Genomic DNA, 24,598 nt, shown 5'->3' on the forward strand with positions numbered 1-24,598 from the left:
ATCACCTTTCCGGCAGATGGGGCAGTCTTCGCCTTCTTCGAAGCACTTTCGCCGGGTAAAGTTCACTGTTTCGACAGTTCCTTGGTCTATGGTGTATACCAGTGGATCCATGTTTCGTCGACTGTCACGAAACGACGCAGAAACTCCTTCGGATTGCGCTTAAACAGCGTTAGACATTGCTCTGCAGTTGTCTCACGGTTGCGCTTGTTGTCCGGAGTGAGCAAATGCGGCACCCATCGCGCCGACAGCTGTCTCATGCCCAAAATTTCATGCAGGACATGATCTACGCGGTTTTTTGAAATGCGTACGATCTTAGCTATATCGCGCACCTTCAATCGTCGATCTGCCAACACGAGATCGTGAATTTTTGTCACGTTATCCTCCGTGGTAGCCGTTTTAGGAGCACCTGGACGTGGCTCTTCAAAAATTGACGTACGACCACGTTGAAACTCGTTAAACCAATTTTTGACTGTCGCCATCGAAGGAGAAGAGTCACCGTACACAGCAGCCAAGTGCTTTTTGATTTCGCTGCGCGATTTCCCTTCCAAAAACAAGAATCGAATCACCGATCGATACTGCTCTTTTTCCATTTTTAAAAAATGAACGGACACACTTGCTTTCACACGCTTTCAAAAATAAACTACAACTCCGATCCGGCTGAAAACTTGACAGTAATCATCGAAAAGGTTGTACTACGTGATAGAATATTTCTTTTGCGAGACTGGCGCCATCGGGCGGTGAGGCTAAGTACATATTGGACCACCCTCGTATATTATACTAATCGCAAAAATTACTTCCTAAAAAGTAGTATCCATTTCACTTATTGTTTAGCATAATCGAAGTCGATGGGCTATTTGATAACAGCGAAAGTGTACTGACTGAGGCGCTGATTGTTAGTCTGACTTTTCTTACTGTTGTTAATTGTAGCATTCTATCATTGTTTACTTTACCGATTGCTTTTTACCGAAATATTGGACATAAACTAGCATGAATGAATAAAATCTATCATAATTAAATTAATAGATCTAAAAAATACAAAGTTCATGGATTATTTGATGTACGAGGTGTGTTCAAAAAATAAGGTGAATTATCAAATTAGGCGGGCTACGAAGATTCGAACATCGATTTCTTTTGTATTATGTTAGTAAACATGTCCTTTAGACATGCTTATAGTTTCAGCCAGTTTGTATGTTTACTTTTTTTTTTTTTACGAGACAAAAACGTTAGACATGTTTTTTGTGCTCAGCGATTTTCTGCTGTCAATGGATCAAAGAGTTTGCATAAAATTATGTGTAAAAAATGGAATTAAGTGCTCCAAAATACTTGAAATATTGATAGTAGCATACGGGCGGTTGCGATCATGACGCTCTTAGGAAGCTCGATTATAATCCGCTTAGCAAAAACATGGCTGATGCACATAGTGCACCATATGGCCAGCCGCGAGGCTGGCCAGGTCACCTTGTGCAAAAATCTTTTGTCAAAGCGGCGGACAGTAGTTGTCTTCCTCAACAGAGAGTGGAGACTTCTTAAACAAACACTTTGTTGTTTTGGCAGAGAATGTCGTAAACTTCTCTTACCTGTACGGGCATGAGCAAATGCAAATGCTGAAGTACAAAATACGTCACCGATTGCCCTCGACAAGCAACTAATGCTAGTCGACCCGAAGTAAATGCAATGTATATTTGAACGAAGACTTGCAATCACATGTGCGGATGTGTGTACCTTCACGTGGTGGGGCTGAAAACGCTGTTTCTGTAAAGAAACAGTAGGCAAAACACACAACGCTCGCCCCTAGGGCAAATGGCCAATAGGCTAAACGACAATAAACAACACGGACCATGACAGCACGTGGTGATCGTCTTAGGAATCTTCCTCTGGCTGTCCTGGCTGAGTCTCTCTTCTGACATCCCAATTTTAGGTTGGCCTCTGCGGGGTATCGGTACAGGTCAAGCAAATCTCGTAAGATTTGTATGCTGCGTGCTTCCGACGTAGACGTTGGGGCAACTAGAGACCCGTCGCGCCCAAACCGAGGGTCAAGCCTTTAGTTCCGCTCTCCTTGAGCGTCGAACCGTGAAAAGATCGGTACTTCTTTCGAGGAGGTCGCCGCCTTAGATTAAAAAGGTTCCGACTCGCTGAGTGCGTCAGGGATGTCGCAGCAAACTTGACTTCCGGATCTCCAATAATGTTTGAAAGCGAAGGAGTGAAAGACAGTGGGCTATACCAACCTATTGGCGCCCAGAGAGAGAGAGGTGGTAATGTTTGATTACGCTGCGCCACCCTCAAAGCGGAAAAGTGTGAACGACACACATACACTAACTGATAGTAGCATACGATGAGTCTACTTTAAGTCAAAAAAATATTTACAAGTGGTATAAGCTCTTTCAAGATGGCCGACAAGACACCGATGACGAACCTCGCTCAGGACGCCCCAGCACTGCAATAACTGATGAAATTCTTGAAGAAGTTAAACAAATGGTGTTAATTAATCATCGAATCATTATGAGAGAAGTGGCTGAAGACGTCGGTAACTCTGTTGGCTCGTGCCATGCAATTTTTTCCGAAGTTTTGGGCATGAAACGTATAGCAGCAAAATTTATTCCGAAACTGCTTAATTTTGAACAAAAGAACCGTCGAAAGAGCATCGCTCAAGAGCTGTTAGACCTCGTCAATCATGATCCTAATATGCTTAAAAGAGTCATTACTGGCGACGAATCGTGGGTTTATGGTTATGACATCGAAACTAAAGCTCAATCGTCACAATGAAAGACTCCAGATGAGCTAAGACCGAAAAAGCACGTTAAGTTTGATCAAATGTCAAGGTTTTGCTCACTATTTTCTTTGATTATCATAGCGTAGTACATCAAGAGTTCTTACCACAAGGTTGTACGGTCAATAAAGAGTATTACCTTGAAGTTATGCGTCGTTTGCGAGAAGCAATACGAAAAAAACGTCCGGAATTATGGGAAAACAATTCATGGATTTTACATCACGATAATGCACCTGTTCACTCATCGTTGCTTGTGTCGAAAATTTGAACCAAAAACAAAACCACCATCATACCTCAGGCACTATATTAACCGGATATGGCCCCCTGCGACTTTGACATTTTCCCAAAACTCAAGAAATCCATGAAAGGACAGAGGTTTGGAACAATCGAGGAGATAAAGAAAAAATTGCTAGAAGAACTTAAGGCTATACCAGAAAATGCTTACTAAAGTGCTTCGAGGATTGGAAAAAACTTTGGCACAAGTGTATTATATTTGAGGGAGATTATTTTGAAGGGAACAACATAAATATTGATGAATAAATAAATATTTTTTCATAAAAATACAAATTCTCCTTATTTTTTGTACACACCTCGTACATTTGAAATTGTCTAAAGAATTAAATAAATTACTCGTATTTTCTGTAGATTGGATACATAAAAGAAACTTATATACTAAGAATAACAAACTATATTTGAACACATATATAGAATAAATATATTAGAATTTCCAACATTTTTATACTAGTATGTGCTATTTCAAGTTGTTTATTTTCTTTGTTCCTCTTTATATCCTTCAGCACTGTTGGTAATTTATTGAAAATTTTTATTGTTTCTAGGTAGCTATTTTTATCGGTAATTCTTTTACTAAATTTAGGTATATGTATGGATTTATTTCTTGTTATACTTTTCGTTTTCATGTAAGTATAATGTAGACTATTGTAACGATAATATATTACTTCTAGTTAGAACAATTGCTTGATTATAAGAATATTTTCTGCATTTTGAAGATGATTTTTATTTATTACTTTTAATATTTTGTTTTATATTCTTTGTATTAGGGTCAGATTATTTGCATATACTCCACTTGAAGCAATTATTCCATATTTGACAGTATTCTGAAAGAGAGCATAATATATTATCATAAGTGTCTTTGAATCCATAATATTTTTCAATTTTGCAAATATAAAAATGAAATACTCTATTTTATTTATTAAAGATTTAGTATACTAATCCCATTTTAGATTATAATCAAATATAATACCTAGATACTTGTTCTCTGTTACTCTAGTTATTATATTATTATTTAATTTAATATTTATTGTTTCAGACACGCTATCACAGTAGTTTTCAAAAGTCATATATACAGTATTGTTTATATTTAGTGATAATTTGTTTAATGTTAACCAATAGCTACCTTTTGTAAATTCTTATTTACTGCATCAGCTGCTTTAGTTCACGTATTATCACTTGTAATGATAACAGGGACATCAGTATACAGGGTGTCCCATTTTAAAGGAACCAACCCGAAATTTTCGACGGTTGGCGTTGTACAAAAAAATTGTTCAGACAACAGTTGCTTGGGACAATGGGGGCAACCTTTCTATGAAATCCGATTCGACCTTGAGATTCATTTTCAAGGACATTTGAAGGTCAAAGTCATTTTTTGAATAGGAACCCATTTTTTTATCCCGGATTCGGAAAGAGCGGAAAATTCTACGTTCAGATAACGTATTATGTGAGGGGTGCGGTTAACCCCCCCCCCTCGCCTAAGGTCCTGTAGGGGTCAAATTTATGATTTTCTTCATCTATGCACAGGGATGATCGGGCAAGAGTAAGGTTAATTGTAATAACCCAATAACTCCAATACCCAATAGCTCGATAACCCCAATAACCCCAATAACCCAATAACCAAGAGATATTTTGAATAAGGACCCCCATTTTTTATCCCGGAATCGAAAAGAGCGGGAAATTCTACGTTTAGATAAAGTATTATGTTGGGGGAGCAGTTCACCCCCCTCCCACCGGGGCAAGGGTGAGGTTAATACAGGCTTAATATTAGGCTTTGAATACATGAAGTCGACTTTGAAAATAAACCTGAAGTTTTAGCTCAAGATCACTGTTGTTTGACCCTACAATTTTTTTGGGATATTGGGGTTACATTGAATTATTGGGGTTATCGGGTTATTGGATCATTGGGTTATTTGTGTTATCGAGTTATTGGTTTATTACAATTAACCTTACTCTTGCCCGATCATCCCTGTGCATAGATGAAGAAAATCATAAATTTGACCCCTACAGGACCTTAGGCGAGGGGGGGGGGTTAACCGCACCCCTCACATAATACGTTATCTGAACGTAGAATTTTCCGCTCTTTCCGAATCCGGGATAAAAAAATGGGTTCCTATTCAAAAAATGACTTTGACCTTCAAATGTCTTTGAAAATAAATCTCAAGGTCGAATCGGATTTCACAGAAAGGTTGCCCCCATTGTCCCAAACAACTATTGTCTGAACAATTTTTTTGTACAACGCCAACCGTCGAAAATTTTGGGATGGTTCCTTTAATATGGGACACCCTGTATAATATAATTCATGTCCAGCACGTCATATGTAAATGTCCAATAGATCATTAACATATAAAATGAAAAATAGTGGTCATAATATTGTTCCTTGTGGAACTCCAGGAGTAATTATTTTTATGTCGCTCATGTAATAATGTTGTGTGCAAGAAATTATCTGCATAAAAAAATCTATCTTCAAGTTCAAAATCAAGCTTATTCAATTCATCATACCATATTCTTGCATTTTCCTTAAATATATATTTCGGCTGTAACTGTGGTACAAAATCTTCTAAAGATATATTGTAATCGTAAAATAATGTTGGCTTTTTTCTATTCTAAAATTCAATTATTTTGCCGTAATGATTTATTAAATAATTTTTTATATCTACATTCAGAATATTTAAATTCGACTCAGCAACTTGATTAACATGGTAACGAACACTTGCTAAATGAAAAATCTCTCTGCGACGAATTCGCAACATTAATGAACTAATTGCCGGAGCAATTGCTTGTAACTTCTCATCTGTTGAATCATTATTCTTATTGCACTAGCGCTCTCTGAATTAAGATTGAGATTTTTCACCAAAGTCGTATTTTTTCAAGTATTTCTATGCAATTTTTATGACAATAAATATTAGCAGGAAAAGTATTTTTAGCTCTTTGCAAATTGAACATTGGGTAAAAACATTATTTGTGTAAAATTTTGTAAAGCCGTGTAATTTTTAAAAATTAGTCTGCCCGATCAAATTTACAAATATGTTGTGACGAAAAACTCAACGAAGATGATAATTGCAATCTCGTAATTCAATGACTCTTTTTTGTAACGTTTATTAGCGCACGTTGATCTAATATAGTTTCGTTTTTCATTTTATTTACAGCTCTTTCTATTTTACCTTTATCTACGTAGGATCTATAGCAAGCATTACTCATGTGATATTGAAAAAGCTCCTCAAATCGCAGCTGGTTCATTCATAATAATACGGCATCTTTTCTGTGAGTAGCAACTTCTTGTATTTTCTTACAACCATTGGATGTACTGGTTAATTTCTTTTTAATTCAATTGACCCAAAATGCACAAACTTTTATCGAAATCTACACTATTGTCTTACGACATGATACAAACACTTGGGATACTACCTATTCACGAGTACTTCGATACATGTCTGTGGTATAATACAGCCCTGTTAACGATAATCAAAGCCGCTATTGCAAGCACGTCAGAGTGCTTCTTACGAAGTGCTGAGACCTGCTGACGCTTAGTCTTGCATTGGATAGAGTTTACTTTATTAAACATTTTAAGATACTAGAACTATCACAGCGCGCTTCGCGTGCCTTATTTATTTATTATTCTTCTTAATATTAGAAATATTATCGTGTCTTCAATTTTTCATGAATAAAGCTCCTTAAAAACATAATTTTTAACTGTATAACTGTTCCGTGGCTGATTACCTAGATAAATTTTGAGAGTATCCCATGAACGTACTCTAGACATAGCCACGTACAATTGACCGTGATTAAAAACATCCCTACGAAGATCAATAGCTATATATTCAAATGTTTGACCTTGAGCTTTATTGATAGTCATTGCAAACGCTAAGTTGACCGGAAATTGGCGTCTTTTAAAAGTAAACGGATACTCATTTGCTGAAAATAATGTAATACGATTTAAAAATACGATATTATTTGATTTGTGACCTGTTAAAACTTCGCATTTTAACAAATGATTGGAAAAATCTAGTACTCGTAAACGCGTACCATTGCATAAACCTTCATGAATACTTATATTTCTAATTAGCATAATAATACAATTTTTTCTTAATCGTAATTCATGTGGAGGCAAAGTGGAAGGATTTAATGAGTTTAAATATTCTGGCAAAAGTATTTCATCAAATTCACCGTTGTCACAGTTCTCATATGTTCTGTAGTTATGTCTAGTAAATCAGTAACCAATTTATTTAATTCATCAACATCAAGGTTTCGCGCCGACAAAATAGCACGTTTACTTATTACATCAAATTTCTTTTCTGTAATCAATTTTTTAAATACATGACGAACAATATCATCATTCTTATCAAGAATACAGTGACCAGGCAAAGTTATATTATCTTGTTGATCGTTTAGAGTTCCGTCACCAACTAATAATAGAAATTTAGCGAAATCTATTTCATTAGGCAAGACTCTCATATTTGTAGTAAGATTGTATTTTATGAAATGTCGCCATGATTCGCTGTACTTAATAGAAAGATTCAAGGTTTCAGTTCGTGTTCCATTCATTTTAATAGGGAGAAGTTGTCTAAAATCGCCACCCAAAACCACAACTTTACCACCAAATGGTAAATTATTGTTCATAATATTTTGTAGCGTCCTGTTTACTATTTCTAATGCATATCTCGGAGCCATAGGTGCTTCGTCCCAAATGAAAACTTTTGTTTCTTTGAGTAAAAGACCTTCTTTAGATTGTGCTCGAATGCTTGATGATGAATCGCTATACATTGGGACAGGAAGACCAAATGTCTTATGTACTGTTTTCCCTTTTGGAAGTAATATTGCCGCAATTCCAGTAAAAGTCATTGAAGTTACTTTAATATTTTTTGAGCACAATAAATGGTAAATAGTTGTATATATAAACGTTTTTCCAAATCCTCCCGGTCCATTAATATATATACAATTATTATCGAGATTATCGATATCAATAGCTTTTTCTAAAACAATATCAACAATTTCTTTTTGTTGCTCATTTAATACATCATACTGTTTTTTACCGATTTCTGCATGCTCTGTTTGTAATAATTCATCATTATTTTCTGATGAAATATGTGTAATTACTGTTTGATTCATAGAAGGAAAATCAGACAAACTTCTACCTTCATTATTTAACAAATTATTTATTTCAGCATACGCTATTTGATGACTTACAACCATATCATGTGTCCGTGAAAAATCTTCAGACAAGGCATCTTTCAATTTCTCCCACAATTCTTGTGGATGTATCGGTTAGCAGTGTATTAAAATGCGAGTAAATAATTGTCGAAGTCTGCGTGGCATCATCCACAATGTAGCTTCTTCCATTGCTTTAGCCCATTCTTGATCATCCTCTATCAGTCCTAATTCTAAGCAAGCTGCTGTAAACGTAGGTTGTACTATACCATTAACTGTTTTTAATGAATCAAAGCTCGTAGCTCCTCTTACGTGCAATAATAATAATCGTAAGTGAAAGAGTTCTACTTGTGTAGGACTGACAGAAAACATTCGTCCGATGCAGTTGAAATGTTTCTTCCGCGTTGTCCATTTAGTTACCGAGACCCCGTCTATTTTCTCTTTTTTGTAAGTAAAAAAAGATGGTATGTCGCTATATAAGTAACAACGTGCATTTTCATTTTCAATGTTTAATTTGAAATAATCAAGTAATTTGCTGCTTGCTTGATTCAGATTTTCTATAAAGTTACTTTCATCATTAGAAATAACAACACACTGTTGATTTGGTAAATGAACTGGTAATCTTTCCACAGAATGGCTCTTATCTTGTAATGTTTTACTCAAAATTCGATAACATGATTCAACGGGTCCGACATATCGAGTTTCTATAAAATTAGTTGCTTCATCGTGATTGATGGTATTTGTAGATGCAGTATTTTCATGTCCAATAGTTACAGTAGCGGCATCATGTCCTTTATAGATATATTTATACAAATATTTAACGGCTCGAACACTTGACACAATCTCCACATTGATATGACAGTTAAACATTTTTAATAATTCAGGGCAATGCGGTACAATCCATCGATTATCAATGACATGACCATTTGGTAGTTCATGAGTAATACCGTCATTTTTTCTTTGATAATTAGGATAGCCGTTTTCATCCAATGTTGTTTCATTTTGAAAATCTTTTGGAAATTTTTTTGAGCATTTGTTTTTTATCTTACACCAGTCACCACAAGGTCCATGAGTCATGTTTTTTACGACGATGTCAAATAAAATTGGATCAAGCTCTTTAACAGGAAGTTGAGCTGATATAAATTTGTTAACCATTTCGGGTGTGGTTATTTTATAAGAATGTTTCAATGTTATCAATAAATGCATATGTGGTAGACCACGTTTTTGAAATTCAATAACATAAACATAAGATGCTACTTCTCCAAAGAACTTATTTTTTATGACTACATCAAGCAAACGATTTTTTTTCAAATGAAATACACGAGCTACAATATCAGGTCTGTCAGATGCCTGTTGACCTGGTAGCAGATTTTCTTGAATTTCCTTCCATCTAGGATTGCAAGTCATTGTAAGAAAAATGTCCAGTTTACCAGTTTTAGCAACTAAAGCCATTGCATCTTGATAATTTTGTTGCATATGGCGAGGGGACCCTATAAAAGACGATGGTAAAATAACAGTTTTTCCTACTTGACCATCAATATCATTAGCAGAATTTAGTAAATAATCATGCAGTCCTTGATAAGTATCTGCTTTTATCTCTCGTTGATGATCTTTACACCATTGTATTCTGTCTTTTTCGATTTTAACGTAAGAGTCTACCGTCCATTGCTGAAATAATCGACGACCTAATAATAAAGCGTTAAATTCATCTGGTCTTACAGCAATTTTATATTTGGTGTAAGCCATTCGAGTTACTCGTCGGGTTTTATCATTCTCATTAATTTTAGCACATTCGATATTTTTATGCCACCCTCTGGATCCGTAAGGATAAAATAATGGGTAAATCCATGGCTCCACGTTCGGATCCATAGTACTCACGTAATGTAAAACTTTCGTATTTTTATTTCTAATAGTAACGTAAGACTCTGGGATTTCTCCGTCTGCTGTTGTTGAGAAAATAGCAGCAACTTCATTTGTTCGTTGAAAATTAAACCTTCGTCTGTCAAATCCTGGTTTTAAAGAAAATAATAATTGTAATTCAGGTTCATTCTCCTCATTCATTAATAATCTTTGATCATTTATTTCTTGTTTCATCATTGCGTAAGATTGTGCAAAAATATTATTCTCTCTTATTGTTTTATCCAAAAGGGAAAGAGTTTCCTGATCAAGATGAGGATTTTGAGTGTATCTACAATTGAGGGCTTCTTCTTGATCAACAAAAAATAGTTGTCCAAAAGCTGGCTGTTCATTTTCAGAAGGATACAAAGCTGTATTGATTTGATAATATATTTGACCATGAATTTTGAAGCAATACGGCCCAGGACGTCGTGATTGAAAGTTTACTAAATTAGCATTAAAAGAAGCGAATGACAGTGAATTATTGTAATAACGAATGTGCTCAAAGAAATTATTTGATTTTGCATGAGTTCCATTAAATAAAAATGCAAGTTCTTGAGGAAAATCTAGTGTTCTATCTAAAGCCACGGCCCCATGGGAACAGCAATCATTAAAAGATAAACCTTTACGTTGCACTCTTTCTGAATCAAAATGTTTTGCGTTACAATGAGTACACAATGTATCCATTTTTCCTAAATAGTTTTCTTCCACTATGGAGTTTTGCTTGTTATTAAGAGAATTATTACGTGTAGCTTGATTTACAGCATTCTGTTGTGCATCATTTATAGAATTATTCCGCGCAGCCTGCCGTCGATTTCTTTGATTTTCCGAATATCGCATACGTTTTTCAATTTGATAATTTTGTTCTTCTTCTGGAGAACTTAGTATTTTTCTCCTTCCCATTTTTTTTAGGTCTAATAAAAAAGTGATGGATTTATATAAAAAATAAAACGTAAATCTATTTGGTTGTAATAAAAGCAAATGTTGATAGTTTGATGCTTTTGAAATGAAATAATATAGTTTGTGAAGTAGATGATTAATTTCTGTATAAAGTTAACAGTAAAATGTTATTGTGATTTGTCAGTAAAATGCTTAGTTTCAGTTTTTGATGATTGAGGTTTCGTTGGCTTGTCGATTTTTAATTATTATGCTTTTGTTTCAATGCTTTTGTAAGTGAAATGCTTTTAGTTTGTTCATGTCGCTATAAAAGTTCAAGTTCGTTCGGGTAAAGTAAAATCTTTTCTGATGGTTGATATTCAAATTTCGCTCTAGTTATAATTTCGTTTTTTTTCACTTTATAATTAAACAAAAATTATCTCCAACATTCAAATTTCTGCTATGAATCCAATTTTTCCTTTCTAAAAATTCAATACTCTTAGCCGTAAGTATAGTTATTTCAATTAAAAGTAAATAAAATATGATTTTCTGAAAATATCTCTTTCAATTCGTTTATTATTTTCTTTTAATTGAAACAAAAATATGAATGAATTTCTTCATAAATATGTAGAAAACGGAACGATTATGGCACCTTGCAAAGGATGATGAAACCTGAAAAAAATAACCTTTCATTAATGTCATATAGCACACATCCAAAACAAATTTGAATAATGAATATGTAGCGTAAAACAAAAATTCGATAAATCATATTCCCGATGTAAAAATAACAGTATACACATATATATCCGAGACTTGAAATTAAGTTATAATACCTCTTTAAAGTGCAATGTCAATTTTCTTCAAAGTACAATCCTAATTTCCTTGAAAGTGCAAAAGCAAGAAGTCTTTTCAATCTTATAAATGCAAATGTAAAGTTGATGGTACTTTTCAAACGATGAAAACTGAAAAAAATAACCTCATATAAATGTCGTACAGCATGAAACACATTCTAAGCAAATTTGTATGATGAATATGTAGCGTAAACCAAAAATTGTACAATTTGTTACATGTCACGTCCGCTGTTAATATACATTTAAAAAAATATATATTTATTGGAATCAAATGTGGCATACGCGTCATTTCGGAAATTAAGGAAAGTTCTATCTTGTGCCATGCCTCAGGAGCCACTTTAAATACTTAGACTTCAAGCACGCATCTTGGTTTATCTCTCGAATCATCTTTAAATCATTTATTCTTATTTTATTTTTATATTACTCAATACTTACATCGTATTTACAGCAATTATATTCTGTACAGCTTTTTTTGATGTTTGCAAATTTGCACAACGAAGAAAAACGTGGTCGTCTATTTTGAGACCGTATTTGAGTGAATATAAATATATATGTTATACATACATGAACATTATTGCTACATGGATTACAGCAGCAACCCCTGCACAGCACGCATGCGCAAACATTTTCGATTGAAATTTTATCACGACGTAGCTGTCAAGTGCACATACTTTTTAAGTAATTTAAGAGAAAAAAAATGTTATAAAACAATACACTACACTTTCATTTTATTTTATTATTATTTCAGCTCAAAGAATAGAGTAACCCCCTTTTATCTTGTTATTTGTCTTATTTGAGAACTGAGCGTGATTTGAAAAATGGTTTCACATTAAATAAGAATAAGAAATAAGTAAATGAAAGTAAATAAATCATTTGAGTTACCTACGTAAATAATCATGTCGGAAATTATGTTTTCTTTCAGTGTTGAACAAAGAGATTCATAGATTGTATTGTTGCGTTTCCGTGCAAAAAATAGAAGAAATTTAGTTAGCAAATTGTATTTATTATTTTATATCAAGAAGATGGAAGGGTTTCATTTTATTTTATAATTCAAAAACTTCAGAATTACATTTGTTTTAGAGGTTACATCTTTTAAATTAAAATACATATCAATATAAAAATATGTCAGTAATACGTATTTATCAATGACAGATACTTAAACTTATTAATACTTTATTATTATCCACTACATTTAGTCAGTCCCTTTGAAATATAAATATGTATTACTGAAATATTTTTTTACAAAACGTGGTCTTTACATTGTCATATTCAAATATTAAATTACAATAATACATAATTTTCTATACTTTAGTATCACAAAACATTTATTTTATACATTTAATGTATATAAATGTTATTTATACTTAACACAGTAGACAATGGGTGATATTATGTATTAGATACAGAACACAATCAAGTTAAGTCTAATAAAATTTTTAAATATCGATGACAATCACATAGATTAAGTAAAGTAGTTTTTACATAATGAGTCAAAATTTCTCGCTAGTAATTGAATAATATAATACATAATTAAATGTGTGATAAATTAGAAACTACTGTAGTCAAATCAAAGAAAATTGAAAATCAAATACCGAGTAAGAAGTTAAGCTGTGCGAAATATTACAAATGAGAAATCTAAGAATGAAACAATTTCTAAAAATCCATTCTCAAAATTTGAGTGGAATTGAAATGAAAGTCAAAATTTGAGTGCAATTAAAAAAGTAATTAAATTTTAAAAAGAAATAAAATTTGCTTACATCATACGATGAAACTTACAAAACAAAAAGAAAAATCTATTTTATTCGGTAGGAGCTGTGCGTTTTGGAAATTTATTTCCTCTTCTCAAGTGTTGTAGCTCCATCTTGGCAGCAGCGGGATCCAATATTATTCCCTGTACGTTCTTACAGTTGATAGTTCCCAGTCCACCTTAAAACAATTTAATACAATAATTTTACAACAACGTCATTAATTTATTTTTTCAAATTGTTTTCGTGTGTGTATTATTTTTTGTGTTTAGAGTTTGCATGCATATGTGTCTGTATAATCATGTATTTTACTCACCAGTATAGTTGAAAGTTCCAATTACTGTGAGTTTAGAGCCTATCTCGTAGTCCAATGGAATATAGTTAGTAATGTCTACGTTGATTTTGAAGTTGCCATCAGTAAGGGCACTGCTTCCATAGCTCATATTTCTATAGCGACTTTCTATGACTCTAAAAGTTTGCTTCAAATAGCCCTCAATTACTGCAACAAATTAAAATTTAGATTTTTATTAGCTTCATACCAAAAATTATTTAATAATAGTGAAATTGCAACAGTATAAGTGGTTAAAGTTGAATCAAGATTAAGTTATTGGAATCTAAAAAAATAATAGTTATTTACAGACTAAAGAACTGTCGTGATTGACAATGCTTTCGAAGGTCACACGAGTAGGGTCAGGAGCAGGGGTATCGACATCTACAGCATTGTGATAGCCATGGTACTCAACTTTAGTACTCCCCATAATTGTTAGTTCCCAAGGAACAAATCCATCCTCATGATTTACAAATGACTTGGGATTTTTAGTTAATGCACCAGTAATATGAAGGATCTATAAAAAAATTCAATTAAAATAGAATATATATGTTTGAATGATAAATAATTGGCATATATATATATATATATATATATACTCACTCGATTAAGACGAATGTCATTCTCATATCTTGCAATTACATCGTTCCATATCACACATGATAGTTTCTTGTCTCCGTTAGTCAGAACAAATTTAAATAATCTGTACTCCATCTTTTTGCCCACTTCTCGTGGTGCATAAAGGATATCAATGAAACCCACTATTTCACTATAACAAATACAAATTACAAAATGATTGCATGATAAAATAAACGAATTTATTAAAAATCGAATGTTTTTACGTAGTCTTATCAAATTCAGTCAGGTTTTCAAAAACATCGTTTGCTGATAACTCAATGGGTTCATTATCCATATTTTCACCCATAATTGACTTTAAATCGTAATAACCTATATACATAAAAAAAGAATAGTATGAAAGACGAATATAAAAAAAACGAAAAAGAAATATAATCTGTGTCAATCAATTACTTATTGAACTTTTATAATTAAATATTGACGGAAAAGAAATATAAACTGCATAACGACTAACACGTGTATATATAGTATATAGATTATGAAATAAAATATTGACGGAAAAGTAATACAAACTGCATAGCGACAAACACGTGTATATAGTATAGGTTATGGAAATATGAATGAATTATATTTTTTCGCTTTATTAGCAAAATTAAAAAATAAAATGTAACTGACGATGGGATTTGCTTAAACATTTAAATAAAACTTACCTAGGTATTGTACAGAATCAGATTTTAACAAATTGAACGGATGCTTGCGGTTGCCGATGTATACGTATACACTGCAAGCTTGAACGATAGAGGCAATTATGGCTGATTATGACAGCTTTTGTCTTTCATCGATGACTTTTGTTATGCGCATTCGCAACAAGCGTACGTTGGGCTGCGGGAGGGGGACTGGCCCTGTCGTCGATTTTAGAAGGATTTCATGTTTTTTATAAAGGGGATTTTAAGCAATTTGATATAACAAATAAGTAGCAATAAAATAGTACAAATCGATATTTGATATAACTGAAAAGTAAAATCGATATATCAACTACATTGAAATTAAAATTTGATTTAAATTCAATTTAAATCAATTCAAATTTTATTCTCGCGCTTGTTTCGACTTCGACCAATCAGAAATATAATAAAAATTTTCAACATGGCGCATTCTCTTTTTTATAAAGGGGAAAAGAAAATATGTAATATTTTATTGATTAAATATTTGTTTATTTTACTACAAAAAAATATACAAGTCTATCTATTTATCAAAATGTTTGTTAAAAAGTATAAAAAATATTTATTAGAAATATCTAATTTTTTTCAATATCAATTGTGACGGCGGGGAGGGGGTATCTAACAAAATGGAAAATTTATTTAAGCACAAACTCCCACGATGCAGAGCTAACCGCCGCTCCGTTAAACACATATGGTTGTACGTGTATCCGCCTTTACGCCAGATGATTTCGTTTCGGTGTCTTCTTTCCAACTGAATTGAATTCACCTTAAGTCACTTGACTTGTGACACTCGATGTATCTTAGGTGTGAGTGACTTTATGCGTAATCCGCTTTATCCCCTAGATGAAATCGGATTAAAACCTAAGCCTTTATAAATCGCTTAAGCTAATAGGAAATGAAATGACGTAATCGGCAAATAAAATTAACTAATTTTAATCAATAAAAATTACAGTCTTTTTTGGGCCGAAAGACTAACGCATACGATTAGGATTTACAATCAATTATTAATATTCGATGAGAGAAAGAGAGAGAAAATTCGAAAACTTCCGCGAAACTAACGCTCGGCGCGAATACAAAAAGATTCAATATCGCGGTTGATAAAATACTTCCGAACGTATTTTGTCACGCAATAATAATGGGAACTGCACCTCCCCTGCGATGCAATTACGGTGATCAGCCGTAATTGTTGATGAAGGAAATCAACTGTCGATGCTCCTCCAATTGATCAGCTGCGCTACCTCACTCTCTAATCTGCTGCAATTTGCTGCTGCTACACTGCTGTTGCTTGCTACTTTTTAATGCTTCCTTACCACTCACGCACGCACATATCAAAATTGTCCCAGGAAACTTTAATCGAAACGGCGAAACACAGTGCAAATCGGATTGGCCGTATATTCGCGAAAGCAGCTGAGGCTAAACTGCCCATTTCAAACGCTCGCGCGCCCTCTCTCTCTCTCTCTCTCTTAATCGTTCGAACTAACACGTGAGTAATAAAACGGATCGATTAATTGAATCGACTACCGTTGCACAATTAATAATTTATTATTATAAAAAGTCGAGAAAAGTACCAAAAAGACGATATAAAAAAACTACAGAAAGAAAGCTGTAATTCATTAAGCGGCGCGGTGCGCAGTGTATGTACGCTTCACGGCTACAGTCCGGTAAACATCAATGTATTTATATCGAGTAAATGAAAACAAATTTATTAAAAGTTATATACTTTTATATATTTTTTTTTGCTGTAGAATCATAATCTAGGCTCAAATTTACAATAAATTAAATTTTTCCGATTTAAAACGCAAATAAACGCAATTTTGCAACTTAATTTGTTTATAACAATAATTGGAAAGGAATTCGGCTCGGTAACATTGAAAAATCGATTCAGCGACCCAAAAAAAAAAAAAAGTAAACTAAAATTATCGAGAAGACCTTTCAAATATAGTCAAATATCACCAGCGCCCAGACTACATGGCTGATACCTAGAGTAAATAAAATCCTCAAACTCTTTGAATACTATTAAGTTTTCGGCAGAAGACAGATAAGTTGAAATAATTTATTTAAACTTTTTAACATGATTTTATTATAAAAAGTAGTGATTCATTGTAAATTTTTTTAGCTTAATTTGATACTGTCTAATAAATTTAGACTCTCTCACTTTCATGTTGCATGTATGGCCAACCATGTAAAAGCTGTAGAAATATATGAAAGAATGTATGAAAGTATATATGAAAGAATGATACGTATATCTATAAATGGCAATATTCCCTTTAATTCTCCAGTTTTGCCAGGATTCACCCCTCTACATTTTGCTGACAGATATTGTGTTTTGGAAACTGTTGAAATTCTTTTAGATTATAGTGTAAAATATTCACACCATTAATGCTACCAATATAATTTGAAACTAATAAATGCTATTAGTCATACTAGAGTAAAAAATGTGATTAATACACTTATTTCGTATCTTACGGAGCAAGATACCTGAAGTATCCTACAGAGATGGAGCAGCCACAGAATATGACATACTATCCATATCCTGATCATCACATTATACAGTAAATACCATATAGAACAAACGAAAACAGAAATGACCAAGACTCTAATAATAAAGAGATATGTCTATCTGTTTTTCAGATACTCATATTTATATACCCGCAAGGGATGGAGGGATGGTCATGTCAGTTCGTCAAGGCTTATACATTATGTTCACTCTCCTGTTTACAGTTTCCATGTAGCAGCAGAGTAATGGTAGCAACGGCAGGAACAGCGACAGCAGCAACAGCGTGAGCTCTCTCTTTCCTCCTATCACCATAAACGTGCACATATTTCGCGAGTGTCGTCACCCTTAGCTTTCGCTTATCAACCGTGTCCATTATGCCACGGTTGTGCATTCTACGCTACTACAAATTAGACGAAGGAATCTTACCGCAGTGCAGACATGCATTCGCGTAAGATGTTCGCCGTTGGAGAGGTGGTATTGTCGGTAGATCATTTTGGTTTTTTCTTTTTTGTTTTTGTATTTTCTTTTATTTTATTTATTAACGAATGGATCGGCAATAAAATATGTTCTGATAAATTGTTGGCATCATTTTTATATTGTGTCCTGTTCTTTCCAATCTAAACTCTCTCTCACGCGAACATTGCAACTTGCACGCATGGCAGATTACTTTGTAGCCGGAGCATTCGTGCCTCACGCTCTCCGCGCAAATAATTTAATAGAGTCGCGGACAAATATTCAATTGTAAAAAACCGATTATCCTTTTACAAATGTTATATAACGGGAATTTCAGCCGATGATGATATTACCCATTGATATAAAGAAGAGGAATCTGCTTCCTCAGGAACTAGCCGAGAGTAAATGTCTCGCCGGTCCGTCTATTAAAGATCCAAGATTTCGCATGGTGCGGGTAACATCGCAGGTAAAGTTCAGTCTGACATAACAATATCACTGACAAGTCTTGCTCTCTGAAACCATGGAGAGCGTCGTCAAGTTTAGATAAACGAAAACGTAAGTTAAGAATATACCGACAAACGAGTGAGGAAAGAAAACGAGAATTGAGTGAACAAATTAAGTATGAGTTAGTTAAAAGTACGTGTAATTGTAGCAGAGACTATACTTAATGGATCATATAAATGAGAGTGTGCAGAGAGAGAGAAAGGGAGGGAGGAAAACAGAGTCAGTATCTTCGGTACTTACATGTTGTAGGAGGTTCGAGAATTTCTATTTCCATTTCTATTGATCTCACATGAATTTATATACAACAAGATAGACGTAATTATGGGGTTTGATAATTGGTAGATTAATGAGTAGCGAAAATTTGTAGTAGATCGTTTATTTCATATACTAAAAAAAAGCAAATTATAATAGCATATGTACATATTGTTAATTTCAATAAAAAATCAAAGTAAAGCATATTTAGATGATTTCTTTTGAATTTATTTAAATGATATCTTTTGAAAATCAAGATATTTTCTCTCTCTCTCTCTCTTCTCTATGTTAATAAATATCTAAAAACACATGAAAATTACATGAGTTTAATCTTTTACCTCCAATGACAGGTATAAATTGATACAAGCACGTAATGAAATCACTGTTATTATTCAATTTAATATAAAACATATACCGATTCTTTCCAATTCACATAGAAGGACTACACTGAAATATACGTAAGCAATGTTTCAACATATTTCAATGTAATCTGAAGGAGTTTTTGTGATGCTAAATTACTGTTGAGGAAACAAGGATTCATTATTATAAGCAAGAAACGAAAAATCAGACGAAAATGTGGACTGTGTCAAGTGAATATGCACCGAAAAAAGCGAAGACCTTACGATCAGCCGGAAAAGTCATGGCTACAATTTTCGGGACTCCAGTGGTAGAACATTAATCGATTACCTACAAAGTTCTTTTCCATCACCATAATGCTCCAGCTCAAATGAGTCCCATTGCACCAGCCAAATTATTTAATTTATACTACGAAATACTTCTTTATCCACCTTATTCTCCAGATTATTTTTTGTTTCCTGACACGAAAATTTGGCTTGCGGGTAAAAAATTTTAATCCAACAAAGAGGTAGTTGCTGCAATAAATTACCATTTTAAGAAGTTAGATAAAAATTACTTTTCAGAGGTCATAAAAAAGCTTGAACACCGCTATAATAAATTTATAGATGTAAAGAAGACCTATGTTCAAAAATAAATTGGAATTATTTAAATAAATAGTGTTTTTTTTTCTGAAGTTACGGAATTATTGACCGACCCTCATTTAGCGAAGTTCACATTCATATATAAACATGTATGTTACGCTGCACGTGGCTTGATATTTACAATTCCGTTTTCACAATTTAACTTATTAATTTTGAAGTATAATCCAAAAACTTAACATTAGCAATTAATGAAAAGAAAAACTCTTACTATTGACCTCCAATGTTCTAGCGAGAACTGGTGAGTCGTTGAGAGAAAAGACAATGATTGAAAATTTTTATAGGAATTTAGAAGATTTTGCAATTCAAGAATCTCAATTTGGATGAACTAATTGTAAAAATAAGGGTGTAACTTATTTTTGTTTGTGTACCTGTTATTTAAATAATAATAATAAATTGTAATTATACATACATATATTTGGAGGAGGTGGGGAGATATAACGAGATTCTTTTTCCTACTAATAAAAGCTAGTTATTCATATATATAAAATATGAAATTTATATTTAAGAAGAGAATACAAACATGGAAATTCGATACTTTAGGGTTTTATATGATGACGAATTAAAAAACGAAAAAAATTTTGTTTATGAGAATGTACGTAAGTTTTATCATTTTTGGTTAAACTAATTAATTTTCTATTTCGAATTCGAAAGGCAGTAGTAAGAACATCTTTTAAGGAAACATCATTTGACAAGAGTAAACTGGTATAGTTACTATTTCCATTATAAAATTCGTTTTTAAATAAACAGGTATTTCTCACAGATAATAAATTAATCATATTGTTTGTTAAAGCAAGAAAACAAATAACTAAAAAACGTCTATGATACCATAGAGTTTCATGATCTGGAAAAATATTTATTAACTCTTCATTTAGTAAACAATCTTCTGTCCAATATGACAGATTCATAAAAAAATTTTCCAAATCATTGCCTGAACATATTTTATTACTTTTTTTCCTAAAAAGATCTAAGAACCCTTTAGTAAATTCCTTATCAGAAACTTGCATTTTTTTATATCCATCGTTTGCAACTGATATAAATTTGTAAATATTTTTCTGATGCCGTTTTAATAATACCGATCGATTTTTCTTTATGTTACCAGCTTTATACAATAACAAATTCCACAATAGGAACTGTCTGTACGCAAATCCACTAAAATCAGAAATATGAGAATTGCACCATATTGTTGATTGTTCCCACTCTTCATATAAATAACTAAAAAATTTGTCAACAAAGATTTGACGGAATATCAGAACAATATATGTTCTGTATGTCCAAGCAAGCCAATTATTTCTATGTTTAGTGGCTGCTATCGTGGTGACTTCATATTCTTTACGAAGTAGAGATTCTGTATCAAGAATTTCTTTATGAAAATGCAACATTAATGTCAATAACCAACGTCTGTATGAAAAAGCTTCAAAACTTTGAGCTTTACGATAAATTACTATATTTACAAAATGTAATTCGCTGATTGGATCCAACTTATTATTTTGCATTAGCTCTCTCCGCATGTTCCAAAATGTACACACGTCCGGGTTTAATACCAGAGCTCCTAAAAGCCAACGAGAAATACATGTTGTTGTTGCTTGAGACAAGTTTCGCTTAGTCTCAAGTATATGACGGTACACGTAACAAAAAAGAGGTTTAATACACCATGAGGCGAGACCAAGTGATCTTCCATTTTGAATGACTGGTGATATATTACTGTTGTTTTCAAGTGGAATAATTTCAAATGTACTCCTGAAACAGAATAAAAGTTAGGGTTTCATTATAGTTATCATAATTTGCATTTATACGTTAAAAAGAAGGAATTTCAAAATATTTTTACTTTTGATAGCTTCAAAACAAAAATTGATGTTTATAAAAAACATTTTATAATTTTAATTCAAATAAATAATCGTAAAAAAAACGACAAAATTTAAACAGAAACCTTATTTTAAATTAATAAATGTTGTCTTAAATGAAAAAAAGTATGGATGATCGAAAACAATTCATTTTTAAAAAGCTAACTTTAATATATTTGTAAATCATCAAATTATAGTTCAGGTGAATTTACGAACATATGGAGCAATTCCAGGAGTATATTAAATAAGTCGACATCTATTGACATAAGTAGAACCATTCAAGAGAATGCGTGAACATATATAAACAATCAGGTCAAATTCAGATATTCAGAATAAATCCACCGTTTACAAACGCACTAAAAATTACTATTATTGCACAATAAAAGCAAGTGAATGATACAATCAAATAAATAGCACAATCTTTATTGTTATCTAATTTGCGAAAAAAGTAATTCGAGAACGTACGCACACAAAGTAGACTAAACGGTTGTACAAGGCATAGAAATAAAAATAAAATAATGGACAAAGAGAGAATTGAATTTGACCGAAAGAAGTGCCAACTACCGAATCTGTACGAACAATAGCCGCGCGAGAATCAAAGGCTCTTTATAAAAAGACGAAGACATATATAATTTGGTATTGTTTCGTTCAATATGTACATCATTTCCGAATTATTGTAAATCTTTGAAACTACGATAATCGATAGTATTTTCCGTAAGATTTTAAAGCGTTGAATCGGAATCTGGCTCCAATTAATCCATCACCTATGGCTTCCAAAATATTCTAACCTAAATGTGCGAAAATCAGGATATTCTGCTATATTTAAGGTTATGTAACACCTTGAATACATTTTTTTCTTAAAAACCAGTAGAGTTGGCAAAGCAACACTCTTGCCCACAAAAACCCATTTTTTGGATACAAGTTATCTTTTTTCTCCTTCGAAATATCATGGCCTGTAGTAAATACTTCAACAGTTCTGCACTTACATTAAAACAAACCAATCATCTCATACATCTATAATACTCCAAACTTTTGAACTTCAATTGCCTTAACTTCTAACCCCTGTAACCTGTGAGTTTGATGTTGTTTCGAAATTACTAAAATACTTAACATCATTCAATGATATCTCAACGAGAAAAAAAGATATTTCTCATTCAAAAAAAATAGGATTTAAAGAGCTAGAGTATTGTTCTGTTATGGTTTTATTGATTCTTAAAACAAAAATTTATTTACAATGTTACATAATATTGAACATAGCAAATAATCGTGAATTTTCAAACTTTTAAGTTAAAATACCTCGAAAATCTTAGGTCACAGATCAATTTTGTAGCCAGATTCAAATTCAGCTCATCGAATAACGTCAGAAATATGTTATCAGATTTCTAGATTTTTTTGGATCTCAGCCTGTGTAAATATTAAATATAATTACTGTTCCTACTAAAAACAATTATTTTATTCAATGATAAAAATCCTTATAAGGAACACATTCAGGCTGTTGTTTATCGATTATAAAATCTAAATAACAATTAGGGTTTGACATCCATAAAACTAATGTATTGGTATCTTAAATTTAATAAGATCACTCTACAGCCTTCAAATACCAAAATCGTTTGAAATTTTTCTATAAACGTGATTCCATAATTTTATAATTTTACAATATGTATAAAAATTGACTTAATTCATATACTAAGAGGTTTCCAAAAAAGTATCGAGATTTCGTGTAGTTTTTGAATAGTTTTTGAAAATAAGATTTAAAAATTTAATTTTCCTTTTTTAAAAAATGTATTATACGAATATTATTTATGTAACGTAATGATTTAGAACCACACAACATGTAAACAAATGTTGATATTCTGACTTTTAATTTGCTGCCTCTGTAATCTCCTGTACATCTCAGAATTCTGAGTTATGAAATTATGAGCAGTAGTTCTTTGTATTTTTTCAATGTAAAATTTTATATTTTTTTCAACTACAACTAACGAAAAAATGATGTCACATGCGTTTTTTAGGGTAGGCCTTTTTTATTCCATTTTTTTGAGGAATCAGACATACATACACACGCAAATACCCGCGTACATTTTAAACAGGTATGTTGCTTTAATGTGATAGTTACTAATTATTTTCAGATTTTATTACGTGATCAACAACCAAAGCAATATATCGTTTGAAAATAGATATATTTAATAGAATAGAAAGACAATGAAAATGAAAAATAGAAACGATTGCAATCAGAAAAAACATAAAAATTTGTCAAATCAACGTATTTTATTAGAAAAAAATGTAGTTATTGCAGTCGGAAGGTAACCACATATTTATGAATATTAGATTTACTAAAATATTGGTAATTTAATTCATCTTGAAATATCTTTGTTTGAGTGTGACCAAACTAAAATGAGATTCAAGGACTTGGAGAAGCAAATTAACATTGTATATACAGGGTGTCCCATTTTAAATGACGGACCTGAATATCTCGAAAAGTTCACGTTGTACGAAAAACTTGTTCATGCAAAAGTTGTTTAGAACAATGGGGGTCACCCACTTTTCTGTTCAGTGTTCACCTTGAGAATGATTTTCAAGGTTATTTGAAGGTTAACTTTGTATTTTTAAATAAAAACCCCAATTTTATATCCCGGATTCGGATAGAGCGGGCAATTTTACGTACAAATCATGTAATACGTGTGGAGTCCAAAGGGGTCACCCCACCCCAAAATCATTTCGATGTCAATCCTACTTTTTAAATGGGACCCCTCATTTTTCGTCGCAGGTTTGAATTCATGACATTGGTCTTCAAGTTGTTTACACAATTGTACCAAATCATTTTTTCAAATTTACAAGAGAATAAACAGTAACAATGGAATT

At 32.5% G+C, this 24,598-nt stretch overlaps 3 protein-coding genes and 1 long non-coding RNA gene across 4 annotated transcripts in view; all 4 read right to left on the reverse strand.

The window, feature by feature from the left end:
- Positions 1 to 7,186: 7,186 nt before the first annotated feature.
- Positions 7,187 to 8,248, reverse strand: LOC131668905 (ATP-dependent DNA helicase pif1-like). The gene has a single exon (XM_058943388.1). The coding sequence runs from the start codon at positions 8,246 to 8,248 to the stop codon at positions 7,187 to 7,189; it is 1,062 nt and encodes a 353-aa protein (XP_058799371.1).
- Positions 8,249 to 8,320: 72 nt separating this feature from the next.
- On the reverse strand, positions 8,321 to 11,002 carry LOC131668913 (uncharacterized). Its single transcript, XM_058943399.1, has one exon. The coding sequence runs from the start codon at positions 11,000 to 11,002 to the stop codon at positions 8,321 to 8,323; it is 2,682 nt and encodes an 893-aa protein (XP_058799382.1).
- Positions 11,003 to 11,538: 536 nt separating this feature from the next.
- LOC131668606 (uncharacterized) lies at positions 11,539 to 12,362 on the reverse strand. The gene is made up of 3 exons (XR_009302300.1): positions 12,262 to 12,362; positions 11,809 to 11,937; positions 11,539 to 11,647 (listed from the first exon to the last, which is right to left on the reverse strand). It is a non-coding gene; the product is annotated as an uncharacterized LOC131668606 (long non-coding RNA).
- A 3,791-nt stretch (positions 12,363 to 16,153) lies between these two features.
- The window catches only part of LOC131668921 (protein prenyltransferase alpha subunit repeat-containing protein 1-A), a 54,291-nt gene continuing 45,846 nt past the window's right edge, over positions 16,154 to 24,598 (reverse strand). The window contains exon 2 of the mRNA XM_058943411.1: positions 16,154 to 21,635. Coding sequence (XP_058799394.1) covers positions 20,435 to 21,635 — 1,201 coding nt within the window. The 3' untranslated portion in view covers positions 16,154 to 20,434. The remainder of the gene's footprint in view (positions 21,636 to 24,598) is intronic.

This window comes from Phymastichus coffea, unplaced genomic scaffold, assembly GCF_024137745.1.
Source record: "Phymastichus coffea isolate CEN01 unplaced genomic scaffold, Cenicafe_Pcof_1.1 PCOF00006, whole genome shotgun sequence".
NCBI lineage: Eukaryota > Metazoa > Arthropoda > Insecta > Hymenoptera > Eulophidae > Phymastichus > Phymastichus coffea.

Bases quoted from the DNA above. Each gene is read 5' to 3' on its own strand.
- LOC131668905 (XM_058943388.1), bottom strand. From the start codon at position 8,248: ATGGTTGTAAGTCATCAAATAGCGTATGCTGAAATAAATAATTTGTTA.
- LOC131668913 (XM_058943399.1), bottom strand. From the start codon at position 11,002: ATGGGAAGGAGAAAAATACTAAGTTCTCCAGAAGAAGAACAAAATTAT.